This window comes from Lissotriton vulgaris, assembly GCF_964263255.1.
Source record: "Lissotriton vulgaris chromosome 8 unlocalized genomic scaffold, aLisVul1.2 SUPER_8_unloc_1, whole genome shotgun sequence".
In the NCBI taxonomy this organism is placed as follows: domain Eukaryota; kingdom Metazoa; phylum Chordata; class Amphibia; order Caudata; family Salamandridae; genus Lissotriton; species Lissotriton vulgaris.
The window spans coordinates 373,178-394,818 of NW_028240615.1; the positions used below are offsets into that span (position 1 = coordinate 373,178).

Genomic DNA, 21,641 nt, shown 5'->3' on the forward strand with positions numbered 1-21,641 from the left:
ACAATATATTGTTCCGTTAACACCTCACCACTCGTGTTTTGCATTAAATCCCCGGTATTTTCCTCTACAGATGCAACCTTTTCATCATCTTCTGTATATATTTATTTATGAATACATTAATCAAATCAAACTAAATTGCTTCTGTTTACCAGCTCAATTATATGGCATTGTAATATATATTTCTAATACAGTGGCCATGAGTACATAGTTAATAATAAATCTGTGAAAGTGGCATGTATGTGCTCCTAGCTGGCTGTGTTTATTGAAGAAGTGACATAGGCAGAAGTTGACTACTAAGAGGGGTGACTGCAACAGAGTTAAATCATAGCCTGCAATATAGGTCAGTGAGGCAAGCATTCACTGCAGAGATCTACTGTGCCTTGCAGGTCACACAATTGATAAACTGAAACAAAGTCAACTCATCCTTAGGAGATCGATAAATTGAGCGTAATTAAACTGAGCAATAATAACATTGGTTATTTCTATCACTTAGAAATGCTAAATCTAAGACATGAAGCCCTATATTAAAGGGAAATTAGTAAAATATCTTCTGAAAAAGATATGGTTTTTGACTTGGGATTGGGCAAGTAAAACCCTATTATGGCTCCTTGATAGTGAGCCCTAAAAAGGTGCAAAGTTACTAATTTGATAACTCACATAGTACACAAAATGTAATTACACTGAAGTTGTTCCTGCTGCTTGCAACGCATAACACACTGATATTCAAAGGCCTACAGGGATCAGGATCCCTTTGAAGGGGTAGGTGTCTCCCTGCCTCCCACTGTTATGTTTCATATAGGTGCCCTAATATATGCCCAGGTAACATCATACCCTTATACCTACATCACCTCCCCTACACTACACAGTAACAAGCCTTTTAAGATTGAACCTTTACCTAGTTCTAGTCCTGGGCGCAGAAGGAGGGTTTCCCTGTACAATGGTGTTTTATGACTTCATCTTTAGACTGTCACAGTATGCATGAATATACATAAGGGTTCTTAGAAACCAGGCTGGGGCTACATCACCTGCCTACACCACCTTCCTGCCCATATCTACGTACACGGTTCATCCCTTACATCATCCTCATACCCAACAATGGCTAATACAAGAAAGAAGGGACAAAGGAACCTTAGCTACCTTCTGTACAAATACAGCACCTCTTGCTAGTGTTAGTTAGAGGGAACCAAGACTTCCAGACTGACACACTGACTAGAGATGCTGAGGCTCCCGCATGCAGATGCTTCAGCTGACAGTGAACATCCCTCGCTGGGTGTCCCACTCAAGACCAAGAAGGGCTCCTGCATTCTCACACTTCAGGTAATGGGGTTTGTCTAAATCCTAGAGGGATTCTTGGCTACACACCTACTCACATGCTAGGCACACTTAGGTACATCTAGATAGCCATCGTAGGAGAACGCACACTTTTATCATTCATTTTATATTCATGTAGTTATTCATGCTTATTGCAAGGTGGTAGAACTGTACTATCCTTGTATATTCACTGTACTGCTAATCTTATATCTCTGCTACTGTCTAATGGTTGTTGCAGCTCATATATTTTACACGAGAATAACAACTGTTCAATAAACCCCTATTGAAACGACCAGACTGTTTATTCTGTGTATCCCTGATATAAACTAAAAGAGCATGAGTGACTGAGCGAAAAGCAGTATATTGTTTCCACGATCTTGAGGGATCAGTGTTGTCATGTTCTAATGTTGCCAGAAACAAATCTCTCCACGATAAGAGGAGACACTAGTGGCACTGTGAGCTAGCGTAAATGCAAATAGGCTAACATTTCTCAGTGGGGGTGTACAGCACCAGTCCGCCACCAATCCCACATTTTATGTTATCCAAACGTGCAGGTCCTGCATGGGTACTATGGGAACTACACGGTCACCCTCTGAAACTTGTGGATACCGCTACTCTATGACAACAAACATCTAACAGAGAAACCTATGATCACCAGGTAGACCTGGGCATTTATACACCATCACCAGTCTCTCACTACTAGGTTCTGCTAACAGCCCATCAAAAAGATACCAGTCATAATATCCTAAAGTTGTTCAGTTCCTTCCTCACAGTGATAGATAGTGATTACCCATCTCTTACCAGTGCCTTAAAGTAATACAAAGCTGGATACCTCACTGCTATTCCCAAATCATGGCAAAAATATAGATTTTATTTTCTTGAAAATATCTCCCTCAACTCTTGCCATTCAGAGCCAGTTCTTTGCTCTCGAACACCCAATGCCAAATCATTGGTCTTCATTCTTGGCAACAAATTTTAACTAGGTCTACATAGCAAATATCTGGTGAAAGGCCAGTTCAGAAATATAACTGACTCAATGATATACAGAAATTGGTAATGTCTAAGCTAAACTATGGAAATAAGCTCCTTTCCAGCCTTCCTAAAACAGAACTAGCATTAATGAAGTAAGATGATTTTAGTTAATCACTGTTTCAACCGCATCATCCTAGCCCGAGTCTCCCTATACTAGCACCACTCTGTACGAAATGGGGTTTCTGGTTGGCAGAGGTATGCACCCTGTGCAAGCGGGAACCATAATTTCAGTCAGGGTAAGTAAGATGCAAACTAAAAATGTACCTGTGCTCACCCTCCGGGAGCTTGGCACAGAGCAGTCAGGCTAAACAAAAGAGGCAATGTGTCAAGTATTTGTGCAACAGGCACACACAGTAACACAATGAAAAAAAACTCCACACTGGTTATAGAAAAAGAGACAATAATTTTATAAATAAATCAAGATCAAAAGAACAAAAATTCCATAAAACGGCAGAACCCGGATGTGGTCCTCCTACAGGAAACCCATCTCACGGGATCCACCTGCAAAGCCTTAGACAGACGTGGGTACACAATGGCGATCCACGCCGACTTCACTACTGGCTCCAGGGGAACGGGCATACTGGTGAGAAGATCTTCCCCCCTTATGGTATCCAATTGTGTGGCAGACGATCAGGGTCGCTTTGCAGCAATCCACGGACAGTGGGAGGGCAGGACCCTAAATGTGATTTCAGTATACATTCCACCAGCCCTACATTCGGTGGCCTTACCAGCTCTGGGCAAATTCCTTCTTGATCTCCCTGATGGCGACATGATTGTTGGGGGAGACTTCAACGCAGTCATGGATCCACTCAAGGACACTTTTCCCTCTAGAACCCGGCCGCGAGGCACTGCACCACTGTCAGACTTTGTGGAAGCAATGGGCCTTGTGGATCTCGGGCGGCAACTGCACACAGAAACCACTTACTACACCTACTACTCAGCGGTACACAACAGCTTATCTCGCATAGACTACTTCATGACGTTGGGCTTGGGACTGGATATGGTAGAAACATTAAACACACTACCCAGGGGGGTTTCAGACCACTCTCCGATTGTCCTATCACTGGCCACCGGAGGGAAGCGAAATGCACGACCATACCCAATTTACCCCAACTTCCTGACAATCCCCAAGATCCGGAAGAAACTCAAACTGGCAACGTCTCTGTATTTTAATGAAAACACGGGCACAGTGGAGTCACCCTCCGTACTATGGGAGGCGTACAAAACGGTTCTCAGGGGGGCGGCCATTGCCGCGATTACGGGACACAAACGGGACTCACGGAAGGAACTTACAGACCTAGAACTTGCACTGGATACGGCCAATAACGCTCATAGGGCAGACCCCTCCCCGACCACGATACACACACTCACGCTCCGGCAGCAACAATACCTAGCCCACCTCAAAACGACAGAGAAGGGATACATAGCGAACACTAGACATAGAATCTATGATGTGGGCGACAAAGCGGGGCGAATGCTGGCGTGGCTGGACAAGAGAGGGAGTGGAGTGAGAGGTATCCATAGGCTCAATACAGAGGATGGGCGGACACTGGTACACCCGGAAGCAATAGTGGGCGAACTGGCTCGTCATTATCAGGACGTCTATACACCGGGACGGAGGGTCACACAACAAATGGCGAGGGCAACACTTGCTGACATTACCATACCTAGCATAACACAGGAGGATAGCGACGCACTAGAACTAGACCCAACGGGGGATGAAATCCAGCTGGCAATCCAGGCGTTACAGTCAGGCAAAGCACTGGGCCCGAATGGAATACCGGTAGAATGGTACAAGTCCATGGCGGTGGACCTCAGTGCCCCGCTGCTAGCTATGTATTTAGAGAGTAGAGACAGACTAGAGCTACCGCTGGACCAACGCACAGCGACGATTGTAGCAATACCCAAGCCCGGAAAACCGCCGACAGAATGCACCTCATACCGCCCGATATCATTACTGAACATCGAGGCCAAAATACTAGCTAAACTTCTGGCTACCCGGTTGATGCCCCATCTTAGCACCCTAATCCACCCTGACCAGTCGGGCTTCATGCCCCACCGGAGTACGGCGCTAAATCTTCGGCGAGTCCACGGAGTGTTGGCCCGTGCGCACCTCCTCACGGAACAAGCGGTAATCCTCTCCCTCGACGCCAAAATGGCGTTCGACCTAGTAGAATGGGAATACCTCTTTGTGGTGCTGGAACGCATGGGTTTTGGCCCAAAATACATTCGGTGGATACGGCTGCTCTACACGAAACCCGTGGCACAAGTGGTGGCCAACGGCCACACATCGCCTAGATTCCCACTGGGCAGGGGGACCAGACAGGGCTGCCCCCTGTCCCCCCTGCTCTTTGCGCTGGTACTTGAACCCTTGGCCATCCAAATCAGATCAACGCCACTATTCGCGGGCATCAAATGGGAGGAGGGGTGGGAGGACAAAGTCTCGCTATACGCAGACGATATGCTCATATACATGACCACACCCGAGACCGGCATCCCAGCACTGTTAGATCTTTGCGACACACATGGGCGCACATCGGGTTACACTCTCAATTGGTCGAAATCCACCATATACACACTAAAAGGCCCAGAGCCGAGATTACAGGGGAACTGTCCTATGCTTAAGACGTCGGCCTCTTTCAAGTATCTGGGTATCATCATCGCGAGCGAGGAAACAGACTTTTTCGTAAACAACCTAAAACCGCCTATAGACCGCCTGCGAGCGGATGTTAAGCACTGGGCAGCCCTCCCCCTGACCCTACTGGGCAGGGCGGCACTGTACAAGATGATGGCCCTCCCACGACTCCTTTACGTACTGGAAAACACTCCGCACCTGGTGCCGCAGCGTTATTTTCAACAGATAGTGGCACTGGTCACGGTCCTGCTCTGGAACACGGGCCCGGCGCGCATAGCATATGACAAACTGGTAAAGAGCTGGTACGAGGGTGGCATAGCGCTCCCCAACATTCAGCTCTATTACTGGGCGGCCCAACTCAAGATTATAAATTACTGGATCCACGCCTCGAAGAACGACCCGGCCTATCGGGCGGATTGGTCACAACTGGGGACGGACTGTATGCTGTCCGTACTTTACAACAAGTCACAACTGAAGGCCCTGATCGGTCCGACCAAACACACGGCGGCACTGTGGCACGTGACGCAGACCCGTCTGGGGTGGGCAGGCCGACTCACTAAAATGACACCCTTGTGGGACACGAAAGCGCTGGGGAATCTGAGAAGCTGTAAGGGGTTTGACCGGTGGGACTCGATAGGTATTTCTACAATAGGAGACCTCTGGGAAAGTGACTCAGTATTACCATTTCCACAGTTGCAACAGCAATACAACCTCGGACCCACAGAAACGTTTAGGTATGTCCAGATTAGGCATGCATTACTACAGGCCATCCCGGCCGGCACCACACTACCAGACTCCTCTCCTTTGGAGGATAGATTGCTAACTGACTTCATGCTCCAGAGTGCCACCTCCCTCACGTACAAGAAGCTAATCAACAACCTCAAAGACCCGACGCTAAAACTTAAGGAGAAATGGGAGGGGGAGCTAGGCGATACAGACGAGTTTGAGTGGAATGAGGCCCTGGCCTCCCCAAAGGAGGTGGGAATCTCTAGTAGGCTCAGACTGGTCCAACTTAAAATCTTACACCGCATCTATTACACCAGAACACTGCTGCACAAAATACAAAGAGCAACACACCCCTACTGTTTGCGAGGCTGCGGGGAGGAAGGGACATTGTTCCACACACTATGGGAATGCCCCCAGATACGTGAATTCTGGAGACAGGTGCTCCGATCCATCTCCCAGGCCCTAAAACTTTCAGTCCTGCCTGAACCGCGTAAATGCCTTCTAAACATTTGGGACCCGAACGACCTGGGTAGATATGAACTGATTTGGGCGACACTGGCATTGACCGTGGCTAAGCGGGATATAGCACAGAAATGGGGGGCACAAGAAGCACCCACCGCCAATAGGTGGGCTAAAAACATGGACATCCTAATGGTAACAGAGAGAGCGGTTTATGTGATTCGAGCGGCGCCCAGGAAATGGAACAAAGTCTGGGCGGCATGGAACTTGTACAGAGGGGAACTTTGTGAGCCCTTGCCGGAGGGAGAGGAATCGGACTCCGAGGGGGAGGAGGAGTGAATGACCAACTGAAAGGGGGTGGCCTCAGGCATGTAACATGAGTATACAGGTGGCCCTGGCCTGAACATTTCTTGTGATACGATCAGCGGCACAGGTGACTACGAGCTGTGGGGGGAGTTACGGGGTTGTGATGACACAGGGTTGGGGGGATATGTTGGGGAATTTGTTCTTAGTAGTTAGGGGAGGGAGACATAACCATCACTGAAACAGGGAAGAGGGGTCATCGAGGTAATGCACGTTGTGAACAGATGGAACAAGTCGAAAGCTTAGACGAGACCCATGTCACGGCAGGAACTGTGTCTTGATTACGTAATTGTAGCCCGCGAATTATTGCACAGAAATGATGTACGAACTACAGGATTACAAAATGATTGTATGCAATTGATTGACCATTATTCCTTCCTACCAATAAAGTTTAAAAAAAAAAAAAAAAAAAAAGAACAAAAATTCAATAAGTAGAAGTCGAGGTATGAATTTTTATAGAAAATAAAAAGAGTTGCAGTGCTTAGAAGCAATAAGCACCAATGGAGGTTATCTGATCGCGCTGGACAGGGCCAAAGTAAATAGTTTGAGCTGACCATGATGGAGGACAGGCCAGCGACAGGACACATGCAGGCAGATGAACGAAGCACCTTATCCTGGTAACAGCACCGAGATGCGGGCGCAGTCAAGCTGTGCATTGATGTTGATCCATCCCCCAGTGGTATCAGTTCTGTAGACGAAGCGCTGAAGACGAGATGCATTGGCTCTGAGTGCGATGCACTGGGGTTCTCCATGCAGTCAAAGGATGCGTCAATCTCTGTAGACTGCAGCGATGCGAAGTTCCGTGCGTCAGTTTCTGCAGGTGCTGTGGTGGTTCCTGTGCCTTATGATGCTCCGGGCTCTGCTCCTGCCACAGGGACTATGCATTTATCCCTGCTCAGGTAATCAGCAGATGCGTTAGTGCCTCTGAAGCAAGTATCTGGGTCCACTTCAAGTGAACCAGGCACAAGAGATGGGGTAGAGACTTTGATTTCCCTGAGTCTCAACAACAGGAGGTAGCCAACAAACCCTTGGAGAACACTTTAATGTGCAAGGCTGTGTCCAGCTCTCACTCAGCAGGGTCAGGGAGCTGCAGGCAGGAGGGCAGCATAGCAGAAAAGCAAGACTTCTAGGTCAGCAGTCCAGCAGAGTGTCAGTGCTTGATACAAAGACCCAGTAATTCTACCAAATTGTGCCTTTGAAATGGAGGTGACTTCAAAGAAGGGTCTTTGGAGTACAGAGAGGTCCTTTCTTCCCAGCCCTGTCTCCAGACTACCAGTAGGGGATAATCACTCATTTGTGTGGGGATAGGGCACTGCCTATTAAGGTGTACATGTCAGCCCCTTCTTCCCTTCCTGCCTAGGAAGAGCCATCTGAATGCATATGAATACTCAGACTCACCTAACCTTCCTGTGTTTGTGCATGCCTAGAGGGAATGCTGAAAGTGTATCTGTCACCCACCCCAGATATGCATTGGAGACAGGCTGCATGCTCACAGAGCTGTAAGAGCAGACAAATGTATACTTTCTAAAAGTGGTAATTCTAAAATAGTAATTTTAAAACTAATGTTACCAGTAAAGAGGATTTATTATTACCATTCCAAAGATATAAACCATGAAACAGATACTCCTTTCTAATCAGAAATTACAGGTTAAAACAGGCACATGCATCAAAGCATTTTGCGATCGCAAACGGTGTGAATCGCAAATATCGGCCGTTTGCGATCGCAAAAATTGCTTTTGGAATGCATGAAACAAGAAACCCCTCGCAATTTAAGAAATCGCAAAATGTGCGATTTCTTAAATTGCGTTTGCATTTAAGTAATCGCAATTTTCCGATTACTTAAATACAATGCAAGAAAGTAAAAAGATTTGCGATTTTCCAATTAAGAATCGCAATTTACCATCACATGTAAGGTGATGGTAAATTGCGATTTTCTTGAAAAAAGCATCAAAGTGCATTTTTCAAAGTCCCATGTTACGCACACACATGTCCCTGGGGCATGTGTGTGCGTAACATGGGTGCACATATCAATTTCAGGGAAGCAACAGGGTGTCCTTTGGATACCCCTGCACCCTTGAAATCGCATTCTCCATTTGCGAATCGCTAATTGTGATTCGCAAAATGAGAATGTCTTCCCATTCATTCCTATGGGCCTCCAGGCCCATAGGAATGAATGGGGAGGGATTCCATAATTGCGACTCGCAATTTGCGAGTCGCAATTAAGGAATGTTTAAAAATCGCTAATTTTTCAGCGATTTCTACATCCATAGGCTTTTGCGATTTCTTACTTGCGATTCATTAAAAATCTCAATTAAGAAATCGCAAATGACTACAATGATGCATGTACCTGCTTGTGTTTTAAGGAATTCCCAATGTTAACCTATGAAAGAAGTAGGCCTCACAGTAGTGAAAAACAAATTTAGGTGTTTTCCCTACCAGGACATGCAAAACCTAAAAGTACATGTCCTACCTTTTACTTATAAGCACCCTGCCCTGTGGAGTACCTACGGCCAACCTTAGGGGTGACTTACGTGTAAAAAAAGGGAGTTTAAGGCTTGGAAAGGGTTTTAAATGTCAAGTTTAAGAGGCAGTAAACTCCACACACAGGCTCTGCAGTGGAAGACCTGAGACATGTTTAAAGGGCTACTTGTGTGAGTGGCACAATCAATGCTGCAGGCCCACTAGTAGCACTTAATGTGCAAACCCTGGGTGTATATGGTATACCACTTTACAACGGACTTACCAGTAAACTAAGCATGCCACTTATGTATTCACCAATGTTACTATATTTAGGGGCTAAGCACATGTACTTTAGCACTGGTAAGCAGTGGTAAAGTGATCAGAGTTCTAAGGCAAACAAAAGGAACCAGAAAAAAGAGGAGGTAAGAAGGCAAAAGGTTTTGGGGAAGACCACCCTAAGGATGACAGGTCCAACACACACTCTACTGTGAAATTAAAAAACTACTTTATGTGACCTAATAACATGTACCTGCCATGTTTTCATGGTTATAATAACTCTGTAAAGTGGATGTGCCCTTGTCCGAGTTAACTGAAATCTAACATAGGTTCAAGTTTGACACTTACATACACAAAACATACATCCCAAAAATAGTTATGCTATTCAAAAAGAAGGAATCATGAAAAGAGAAAGACATACAAATGTAGAATACCCATGTATAAGTGAATTTAATTAGTAGCAAATGTATTAACAATTGATAAATAATTAGATCCAATTAACACTGTACACAAACAGGATAAACAATACAAAATGTAATCAAAAAGTGGCTGAGGGAATAAATATACACAATAGGGAGTTCAGGACAAGACAAAAAACAACACAAGGGAAAAAATGTGTCCTCTTATATGCGTCAATGGCGTTTCGACCATAATATAATTAAATGGTCTTCATTAGGACAGGACAACGATTATAGGAGCATCCAAAATAATTCAATTAAACATATTCCGGATAGAATGTAATGTTTCCAAATGGCATAATATGCAAAGATAGGGAAGCTCAATGGATGAAAAAATTGACCAGCCTGCTCCTTCAAAGGATAGAGACAACGCCAACCTAATGGCAAAGAGCTGGTATGTAGATGTATACACACACACACAAAATTCAGTCCCCAAGGATCTGGTAGCTTTCATTAACCGTGCAAAGGGTTACGGAATTAAAATCATTTTGTAATAAGCACAACACTTTTTTACCAGAGAATAAGCCAGGGAAAGACTTATGTGGGCTGTGCACAGTGGTCAAATCCCACACAATGGGCACTCAGTAATTCAAAAAATTATTTAATCCTGGAGCATTGTCAGAGGTAAGACATGAAGAGCCCCCGGCACCAAAGGTGAGGTTTTAGTTTCTCGTTTGTTCAGGTGAAACAGTGCACTGAAGCTAAAACCGTCTAAATGGTGTCTGCATCCACTCCATAAGCGCACCCTTACAACTGCTGGTATCATAGTGAAACTCCACACACATATGAGTGATTATAGAAACTTATGTGTAAGGGTAAAGATGTGCGCTTTGTTTCACCTGGGGGACTTTGATTTATTCTCAGATGCTGGGGTGTCCCCTTGTTATTTTACCCTATGACTCACCGACTTTTTCTAATACATGTATGTATGTATGCACATGGTATTTCTATAGCATGCCCATAGCCAAAAAGGCAGCGGAGCACTGTACATTGTCAAAGACAAGCATAGTCATCGAGTAAGAGGAGAGGAAGCTGGGTTGTGGATGGTTAATGCTTTGTGATGTAGCATTATGTAAAGAGGTGAGTCTACAACTCTTTCCTAAATTGGAGCATTGTTAACTGGCCCTGATGAATGCAGGGATGTTGTTTCAGAACCTGGGTGCATAGATGGAAAAAGTCTTCTGTCTTGTTTTTTCTTTTTACACTTCTTAGTCTGCAGTCTGATGGTGTCCTGGCTGCTGGTGCACTGAAATCCACCAGCAACAGTGAGTTTGTCTGCAAGGTAAGTGGGGGTGCTGTTTGTGATGGTTTTGTAAATGATTCCTCTGGTTTTGAAGATGGTGTAGGCCGGCAAGGGGAGTCAATACTGTTCCATCAGGATGGGGGTGATGTGATCATATTTCTTCAGGCTCTGGAGGAGACATGCAGAAGCATGTAGGGTGCACCTAAGGGGTGTCAGTGTGGAGTCTGGGAGCCCATGGAGTAGGGCATCGTCACCATCCAAATGCAAGAGTTTGAGGGCTTGAAGAGCAGTCTGGAAGTCTCTCCCTGGAAGAATTGGCTTAAGTCTCTTTAGAAAAGAGAGCTAGTACCAGGTTGTTTTCATTTTGGCAATGTATTACCTGAATAATACGTTTTCAGCCTTAACTGCAGCTTGGATCTTATGTTTTCTTCCACATCATTATTAAAACTTATTGCAATAAGTCTTCAGCAATCAAAGATAATTCAGCCCAATACTTAACTGCTACACTTGTGATGTTAGGAGGAGCTAGTGCACTTCCAAATGAGCAGCATCTGGCCCGGTCACACACCATAATCAGATGAAAACAAAATATACACCTCTTCAAAAAATACCTAACAAATTCAAAATTATTATTCCTCGCAGTTCCTACATGACTTGCCTGCTATTCTTAGAAATCTGCAAATGGCAGATGTGCCTACATGGATATCCCTCTGATGGCTGCACGTGCAGCCAGACATCTTGTACTTGTATTTTTTCAGTCCTCCATTTTTGATACTGCCTTTTGTGGCACTAACTAAGTGATGTAATACCAATTTATTGTAGAATTGACATTGTACATTATTTTGCCTCTATGGACCTCAATATGAGTGCTTTGGTCTTTTCTACTACCTTCACAAACCCCACTTTGCACAGGAGTCGTGATTACAAGTGATACAGAGTCTGTTGCAGCCAGTAATAACCGCATACAGTAAAGTCTACACCCCCTGTTAAAGTTTAACAGGTTAAATCAGCTAGAATTTATCACACAAAAAAGGCCCGGGGCATTCGGATATTGTACGATAAGCACCAAAATCTACATGCTATTCCCCAATTCTGTGGAAATCGTGGAATAGGTGTTATTTATCACACATGATGTCTTATGACAAGGGGTGTCGGGTTTCATCAGGTGTGATAACTATTTCACACTGATTCAGCATTTCCTACACTGACAGGTGCACATTATTTGTAAGTCAGCACTTTTCACAGAAATAAATCATATTCGCTGCTATACATGTCCTAGCTTTGAAAGGTATTCACTCATTCCATTGGCCAAATTACAGGTATATAATTACTTATAATATACGGATTTAAAGCCAGCAGTACTTACTGTCGGAAAGCAGGGATGTAGGTGTAGACAGAACTACTGCTCAAGTTATAGATGAAGGGCAAATGTTTGCTGATGTCTGTTGTTGCCCAGTTATGGAAGAAACTATTTAAAAGTCCTTGGTCCCCTCCTTATGAGCAACACACCAAAAAACAGAAATAAGAGAAAAATAATTAAAAACCGCACAACACAAAACTGCAACAGAAAGGGTTTTGAGGAATGAATGCAAAGAACAAAAGAGAAATACAAAACAACAAAAAACTAAGGGTCCGATTCGCAAAGGAATCTGAGACAAAATCCTAACTTTATGACTTTTGGTATTCACAAAGGGCAATTAGGAGTAGTAAAGTTAGGACGCGTAACTTTACTACTCCTAAATGCCCTTTGTGAATACCGAAATTCGTAAAGTTTGGATTTTGTCTCAGTTAAACTTAAGTTTTGGTCTTAAGTTAACCAAAACTTAAGTTTTACTGAGACAAAATCTTAACTTTATGACTTCCAAAATTCACAAAGGGCATTTAGGAGTAGAAAAGTTAGGAATACTAACTTTACTGCTACTAAATGCCCTTTGTGCATACTGAAAGTCGTAAAGTTAGGATTTTTTCTCAGATTACTTTTGTGAATTGGGCCCTAAATATGCAATGCAAGCGAGGAGGAGGAAAATAGATTTGACTACATTCAAGTATTCATGAAAATGAACAAAGTTCATGAGCAAAGACATCTCATTGTCTCTGTTATGGACTTTATGAACAGAGACACCTCAGAGTAACAGTGGAGGTTCTTTTTCACAGTTGAAGGAAATTCCAGTTTGGCCGGTAACAAGTGTTACTGGCCCGATGTCACAGACCACAAGGTGAAGCTGTGCTGTTTCACGGTAGCTCACCAGTTTCTTTTTAATCCCTACATTCCCAATGCCTGCACTGCAGATTTCTACCTCAGCGCCCTGATTTGTGTGCTAAATAATGTCCCCATATGGATTACTGAGCTCTCTCTGATACACCCCTCTTGGTACACATACCTACTGCATTCCACTGCCCCTGTGACTAAGTTTACAGCCTGCTTAAGCTGTCCTACTCACCACATAGTGGTAGTAAGTAAAAAGGCAATGCTACAATACAATAGCAGGTAATACAAGAACTTCACTGTTCCATGCTAATTTTTAGGGAGGTGCATTGTGTCTTTGAAATCTCACCCCTTGTTCTGATGGGTATTTTTTCGTAGACTGGATTCAACTTAAAATCAGGGGTGGCTCCTCAGCTATGGCAGAGGAGCATTGCCCAACTGCTTTCTCGCAGTGCCAGAAGCCAAAACATAAAATGGTAATAACTTTTAGTTCTTAACATTTCATGTTTGCTTTGCAGGTTGGCAGCTGGGTGGGGCTGCTCTGCTCTCTGAGCAGGGCAGGGGAGGAGTGGTTGCTCACTCCTGAGTGTGCACAGACTGTTTGGTCGGCCCCCTTGGGTCGCCCAAACCAGTCATGCATAGTGTGCCCTTCTCCATGCAGGCTGCATTACAGCCTGCATTTAGAACATGCACACCACTCTAGCCCTTGGCGGCGTGTCACGGTGCTCCAGACCAATCACAATGCTGCATGCAGCATTGTGATTGGCTTAGGGGAGGGAGCCTGGCTGCCTGCTTCCTGTTCCTGTAGAGGCAGGAGAGCAGAAGCAGGGAAGACGCGGGACCCGGCAGAAAGGTACGTTTTATATTAATTTTATTAACATTATGACCCCTACCCCTGCGACCCCCCGCCTTGTGCGGCCCCCTCCCCACACAAGACCCCCCAATCTCAGGCACGACCCTGCGCCCACCCCCCTGTCCACGAGCCATGCTGGCGCTACTACTTAAAATCACCCATTTAAAGAATGCTGTTGACTGAAAACTCCATGTATGCAGCAGTCTGAGTCTGTTCCTAAGTGGTGTCAGGAAAACAGAAACAGCTGTCAAATAAATTCTTATTTTCTTGAGGGCAAATGTAGACATTAGCTTTCCTGAGTTGGGTGCCTTCAACACTGGTGGTTAAGAGTAGCATCTGAGGAGGAGGAGCTACGACACCAACCAAGATGGCCGCATAGTCTCCCGGCTCCGCTGACCTCCGTCCTATGCTCTAATATCCTGCTACCTATCCTGATTTCCTGCCCCGGATCCGTGTGTGTGACCCGATTTGCACTCCAATGAGGTGCTCCCGGAGTTTCTCCGACATCGTGAAGCGAAGTAACATCGAGGATCGATTTGAGGCCTAACCCAGCCGAGAAGCCGGGGTCTCGAGTGCTGGCCTTGCCGGGTCCGAATTGAACAACAACGGACTGCTGGAAGCGGTTGGGTCCGGTCTAAGGAACATTCAGAATTTCGGGATTGTTTTGTTACCATCTGCTGCCTGGTGCTCTATAGGAGGTGAGGTGACGAGGACGCACGGTGCTGGGTTGCGGGGGTCCCGGTCCGGGGGTCCGGCATTCACACCGCCGGTGCCCCTTGGGTTGGAATCTCGCTACGCGCTACTGCACGCTAACAGTCTGTCCCTCATGGCTAATACCTGCTCCGCCTAATCTTGCCCCGGAGAAGGCGCCTCTCCGTGGGGACCACCATGCCCGAAGGAAAATGGAGGCTGACGGAACAGGCTCAAAGTGGCCCGTCATTGCGGACGGTGCTAGAGGCCCTTGTGACACTTCAGGAGACGGTTAAAGCTCAGACCTGCAGCCTGTTGTTGGCGGCAGATGGAATCAAAGGATTGAGACCGGATCCTGACTTGACGCCCGAGACCCGGCGGCCAGCTTGCTTTTCGATTGACGCCCCGGTGGCGTACTTAGCCCCGGCGCTGGAAGCTGTATTTGCCCCCCTCGCAGTGGAGCTACCCGAAAATACTGTGCTTTGTGATTCAAATAATCTGTTGGGATCCCCGGTTTTGCAACTGTCGGAACACTTGAATGCTGGCCCCACTTCGGTTCCTTTTAATTGGGACTGTGAACTGTTTTGGACTGTGTCAACCCCCCTCCCCAGTCGGTCTATCAAGATGGCGGATGGGACGAAGACTAGCTTCGGAGACGGGGAGGGGCATCGTTGGTACCAACCGACTACCTTGGGACCTGCAGTTCTTTTTTCATCTGTGGACCCCTGTTCTACCAATTTCTGTGTACTATTCGACATTTTGAGGACGGGGCTTTCATCCCATTACGGACTTAGCACATTTCATCGACGGGGCCAAGGCTGAGATTGTTTTCTGGGTGGTTCACTGTGGTATTATGGTTAACGGGATTGTTTTATTGAACTAACGGAGTCCGGGGCGGGGTTGGTTAGGTCGGGGGCGGGAGACCGGGAGTGCTTTGTATAAAGCCCTCCTCCATTTCCCCTCTTCGGGTGGGGTTTATTTTCTTCTCCTTTTTTCTCTGTTTCTTCTATATTTCGGGTTTCGGTTTTTGGGGCGACAGGCACGCTGCTAGGGGGGTAGGCCGTAGTCATCTGCAGGGGTGCAGGGTGGGGGGCTGGGGGGTGGGGGATGGGAGTTTTGTTTTTTCTTTGTTTCTATGGCCTTTTTCTCTTCTTATCTTTCCTAGGCCTTTTCTTTTCTCCTTTTCTGGGTCAGTGTAGTGGGTTCCTTGTCAGGTCCATCTCTGTTTTCACATCTGTGCCTCAACTCTCGCGATGTTTCAGGGCCAAGGGGCGGGCATAATTGCTGGCGCGAATTGTAATAGTATGCTTGTTTATCCTGGGTGTCGTTTGCTTAAACGCCACTGCTCTACATGAAAATGGATTACCTATGGACACATTGCTATTTCGCTCGCCCCCACTTTGTAGCTTGAGAAATTGTATGGCACCTGATCCTTCTATCTTATATTATAAAATGAAACCTCTTGAATCCTGTTCCAATTTGGTAGGTCTTCCAACCAGTCAGTACTGTGGAAGTAGCGATTATACCCCCGGGAGGCTGGGTCTGAAGTTCTCACCGTAGTACTGTGTTGCAATTGCTTAGCGGCCAGCCCTGGGGGTTGTAGGCCCGTGTTTGTATCTGGTTGAGAATGTTCAATAAAGGTTTTCACAAAAAAAAAAAAAAAGAGTAGCATCTGATATTTTTAATTCCCCTGCTGTTTTAGCCCATAAAGACCACCAAAGGGCAACAGATCCATGCATATAGCAATTTCACATCCAGGAAGAATTATTCTGCCTTCTACCCTCACAAGGATGAGTAAGAGTAAGTCTTGGCTTCCTTTGGCATCTCTAGATCTTACGCCCCGGTACAGGCGCAGAACCTCCTGTGCCTTTTCAGTCCTTCAAACCACTCTTCCTGTGGCTCCCACTCCCTGACACTCCGGGGTTTTCCTGAAGAATTAGCATACTAATACTAATAGACCTGCAAACATCAATCTGTTGGATTTATTTTGAGAACCCACCACTACAGTCAGCATGTGTTAAACCACCCCATATACTTAGCCCAAATACTCCTACCAGCAGCTGCAACCTAGCTCTGGAACATTCTCAAGCTTGGTTGAGTAAGAGCACCTCTTCTCAGTTGTTTATGTAAGCTTGCCCATGTGTCAGCAGCTTTCTCACAGCTGTTTCGATCAATGGAGCTGGCTGCAACTAAGTGTCACTATCTGACAGCTGATTAAAAGAGTAGAGCCATCCACAACAAGGCAGCGTGTTAACTTTGCACCAATGTAGTGCAAGTTTGTCTCTTCTGACCAGTGTGAAACATTATTTGCACAGACATACTGATGCAGAGATTAATTTTTGCATCAGTGGTGTGGTGCAAATGCTTCTGAACAGGTCACCAAGGCCCTCATTTAGGGGGGTTTGACATAGGGCAGCACAGCAAGTCACCTTGCTGCACTGTTTGCGCCAACATGAAAGGGCAGGAATGCACCGTATTTATCCAATATGGTGCATTCTTTCCTTTCCCCCTGTGGTGTGCCATTTTGGTAGCCTAGCACCAATTCGGGTGCAAGGGGGTCTATGTTGTCGGCAGGATTGTTTTTGTGCAGAAAGAGGCACCTTCATACACAAACACAAACCTGAGAGGGCATTTTCCTCTTTCTATGTGTTTTCCACTGCAGCACACACAGAAAGAGGAAAAAACAAGGAGAAATAGAGATATTTCTCCTCGTTACGCCTTACCTCTGGAGGCATAAGATTTTAACGTGGTGTACAAGTCCTTGTAAATCTGGCAATGCTTCAAAAACTATGAGAGTTATGTGGGAACTCCCACCTCAAAGCCTCTTGAACGCCTCCCTTGTGTAGACTAAGGCAACACAGTGATTTTTGCTGCGTTGTCTTACTCAAGTTTTATGAGTCCACTTAAAGCCATGCAGGGTGGGTTTGCATGGCTTCATAAATCTGACTCAGAACCTCTCATCACACATGTACCACTTCACATGGTGTAAACGTGATGGAAGGCTCTCATAAACATGCCCCTTAGTAAAAACATATTTTTTGCACCCTTCAGTAGGCGCATAACTACTCTTCACTGGTGCAAAGTGTTTACCACCTGCCCCCAGATCTCAGCCCTCTCCTCTCATTGTCCCATATGCAAATCGCTTTCTCGGTCAGCCAGAACCATTTGACTAAGGGTTTTAGCACCCCACTTTCAGTTTCAGTGGGTAGGATGGGTGACGCTGCAGGCTGAAGGTTACAAGTATTCTGCTGCTCCTCCCACTGATATTTGCGATTTTTCAACCCTGCATTAGGTTTCTTTCAATGTTTTCCATTAAGTAACAGACCTCCTCTCAGTGCTTCTCTGTTTCTGCTCAAATATAATAAGCAGTAACCTGGGATACCTATAGTGTCCAGGGTATAAGTATAAAAATCATAGCAAGGGCAAAACCTGCTGTTAACAAATCTGTCGCCATATGTACAAACACAACAGGCTGACCTGCAACTTTTCTAATACAACAAATGACAGAAAAATCTCATTTTACAAGACAAAAAATTACTAGTGCTATCTAAACTAGAAGACTTTTTGTTTTCAAATTGACTCTGTGGCGGTGGCCTGACTGGTTGCACGGGCACTGTCAACACTCCTTTGACTGGCTTGGCTCGGTGATTCCGGTGACGCGCTCCTCATGTTGGGTTACAGGGGGAGAGAAATCCAGCAAAGGGACCTGATAACCAGACATCTCGGGCTCCACTTCCGACTCCAGGGCCTTCTTGAAGCTGGATATATTCCTTGTGACAGACTGTTGTCCCCTTTTAGCTGTGAGCATAGTCCCTTGGACACTGACCACGACCCACCCTTGTGGCTCGTAGGGCATCCGTCACTTCGACCCAGGGTATCGGTCTTTGATTACCACCTGGTCTCCAACTCGTAGCTGAGGTTCTTGGGCTCTTCGGGCCTCACTCGCCTTTCGGTTCGTCGTCTCCCTCCTCGCCTGGACAGCAGCATCATCCCTCTCCACGGGCACCCACGTCGGGTCTGACAGGATACTATCTCGTCTGGCTCGCTTGAACAGGAGATGAGCCGGAGCACACTTAGTGGTGCTATGAGGAGTGTGACGGTACGCCCCAAGGAAATGATCGAGGGCTGATTCAGGATCTTCTCCATTATCCACTGCAATGCGCAAGGCATGGTTGATTGTCCTTCCTCAGTCTCTCTACTTCCCCATTCGCTTGGGGCCATAGCGTGGTAATCTTCTATGCTTCACTGCCAGATTCTCAAGATACTCTTGGAACTCCCGCCCCTGGAAGGGAGGACCATTATCAGACTTGACTTCTTCAGGCAGTCCCATCATCGCAAAGGTCCTGTCCAGGACTCTCTTTACGTGGGGAAAAGTGGTGGATGCTACCACCTCAATAATGGGGAACTTCGAGAAGGAATCGACCATGACCAGCATGTGCCGTCCATCTTGAAAACTTCCGAAGTCTATGCTGAGATGCATCCAGGGAGTCTTGCTTGGTTCTTCTGTGATCACCGTGCCGGAGCTGGGTCCCCTCCGGTGATTGTGCAGGTATGACATAGCCTTATTATCTCCTCGGCCATGGAATCCATCGCCGGAAACCAACCTTGTCTTGCAGCCGGGCATTGGTCTTGGCCATTCCTTGGTGGCCAACGTGGACAAGCGTGAGGATTCTTCTCTGGAGCTTCTCCGGGATCACGATTAGACATCCTCTCAAAACCACTCCTTCTACCCCCACGCTTAGTTCACTCCGGACTTGCCACAGCTGTTGGTGGGCATGGCTGACCTCCGGACGAAGGACGCGAGCACCGTCCATGAAATGGGCCCAGCCATTGTTCTCCAAGGCCTCTCAAACTCTGAATAGCGTGTGGTCTTCTTGAGTGGCCTGGCCGATTTCTTCAAGTGTCATGGCCTTGGGGCACGCCTCTTGAGACACCATGTGAACAAACACCTCAGTACTGCAGGCATCCGCAGAAGGGTTGGACGGCGTCAGGGATTCCGGGTGGCGAGACAAGTAATCAGCCGGGTAGTGCACGCCTGGGCGAAAAACCATTTTGAAGTTGTAGCGTTGTAGCTGCACCGCCCATCGCTCAATCCTCGGAGGTGCAAACCGGGCGGGGCCAGCAAACAGCGGGAGTAGAGGTTTGTGGTCGGTCACCGCGCTGAACTCTTGGCCCCACAGGTACAGGTGGAAGTGCTGGCATGCCCAGTTGATCGCCAACGCCTCTCTTTCGATCTGGGCATATCTGGTCTCAGTGTCGGTGAGGGCTTTGCTGGCATAGGCAACTGGTTTCCACACTTCCGGGCCATGTTCCTGGAGAAGGACTGCCCCAAGGTCTACAGGGCTGGCATCGACGAGCAGTTCCATCCGGCGTCGCAGGTGGAAGCAGGCCATCACGGTTTTGTCCATCAGGCTCGCTTATATGTCCTGGAACGCTTTGTTGGCTGCCAGTGTCCACTCCCATTTGTGGTTGTGACTCGTCAGGACACGCAGTGGCTCTGACATGGCCGCAAAGTTGGGAATGAACCGTCCACAGTACCTGGCCATGCAAAGGAAGCTCCTCACTTCTGTGGGGGTTCTGGGTGTGCTGGCCTTCCGGATAGCTTCAGCCTTCTTGGGATCCACCAGGAGTCCCTCTCGGGTGAACGTGTAGCCAAAGAAGTTGACGCTCTCCTGGTAGAATGAGCATTTGGATCTGTGGAGGGTTAGCCCGCAGTCTGCCAACCATTTCAGAGTGGCCCGGAGGTGTGCGTGATGCTCCTCGAGCGTTTTGGAGTATACGAGGATATCATCTCTGAGGTTGATCACCCCTTGCAGCCTTGACAGCGCTTCCTGGATGGCGTTTTGGAAGACCTCATCAGCTGAGGACACTCTGAAGCTGAGCCTATTGCATCTTCGTAGGCCTACATGCATTGAAAAGGTGGTAATATACCGGCTCTCCGGCTCCAGTTCCAGCTGGTGGTAGCCTGCATTCAGGTCTAGTTTGGAGAACCACTTCGCCCATTTAAGTCGGCCACAATGTCATCCATTGTGGGGGTGATGTGGCGCTCCCTCTTCACCGCGGTGTTTGGCAGTCTCATGTCGACACAGAGTCGAATGGCCCCTGGTTGCCTGAGTTTGGGTGCCACGACCAGTGGGGACACCCACGGGGTAGGCCCAGAAACCTTCTTGATTACCCCTAGCTCTTCAAGCTTCCTCAGTTCCTCCTCCACTTGTGGGCGTAAGTTGAAAGGTACTCAACGGTGCCAGAGGGCCACAGGCTGCACTGAGGGGTCAATGTGGAGCTTGAACCTCTTGCCTTTGAGCTTCCCAAGTCCTTCAAAGAGAGTTGGAAATTCCTTTAACATTGCCTCCGCATGGGATTCGTGAACTTGGTTAGCGAAGAAGACAAGCCCAAGGTCTTCGGCCGTGTGACAGCTAAGCAAAGTTCCCTTCTTGCCCTCAGTGATGTGGAACTTCACCTCGGTGGAGTAGCTGCCACTGGCAACGGTGGTATGAATGACGCCACGGAGAGGGAGCGGTTCTGTTCCTCCATAAGTGTAGATCTGCGCCGTGGATGGCGCAAGAGGATGTCTCAGTGAGAGGCGCTCATAGTGGTCAGAGTCCATCACGTTGACGGATGCCCCAGTGTCAATGAGGGCTTGTACATCTGTGCCTTCGATGGAGACAGAGCACATGGGAGGGGGCCTCCTTTGAGTCCCCATCTGGCTGACATACGACACCACAAATACTTCTTCATCGTCCTTGTCCTCATACATGGGGCGTCTTTCTTGTGGTTGGTCATCTGTCACCGGCTGTGGGTCAGCAAGGGAGATTTGCCGAACATGCTAGGACATGCTTCTAGATCTTGGCGCTGTTGATAAGACCGCCCACCGCGAAAGCACGTTTTCCCTTTGCCCCACAGACGGCTGTCGCGGGGTGATCCTCGCC

At 47.1% G+C, this 21,641-nt stretch overlaps 1 protein-coding gene across 8 annotated transcripts in view; it reads right to left on the minus strand.

Moving 5' to 3' along the window:
- Nucleotides 1–21,641, minus strand: part of LOC147672952 (glycogenin-1-like) — a 261,253-nt gene that overhangs the window by 59,754 nt on the left and 179,858 nt on the right. For all 8 annotated transcript variants that reach the window (XR_015303473.1, XR_015303471.1, XR_015303472.1 and 5 more), the window contains exon 6: nucleotides 12,330–12,456. Coding sequence is in view for 4 of the 8 variants with exons in the window: in XM_086947859.1 (XP_086803985.1) it covers nucleotides 12,330–12,456 (127 nt within the window). In the remaining 4 variants the exon portion in view is untranslated. The remainder of the gene's footprint in view (nucleotides 1–12,329; nucleotides 12,457–21,641) is intronic.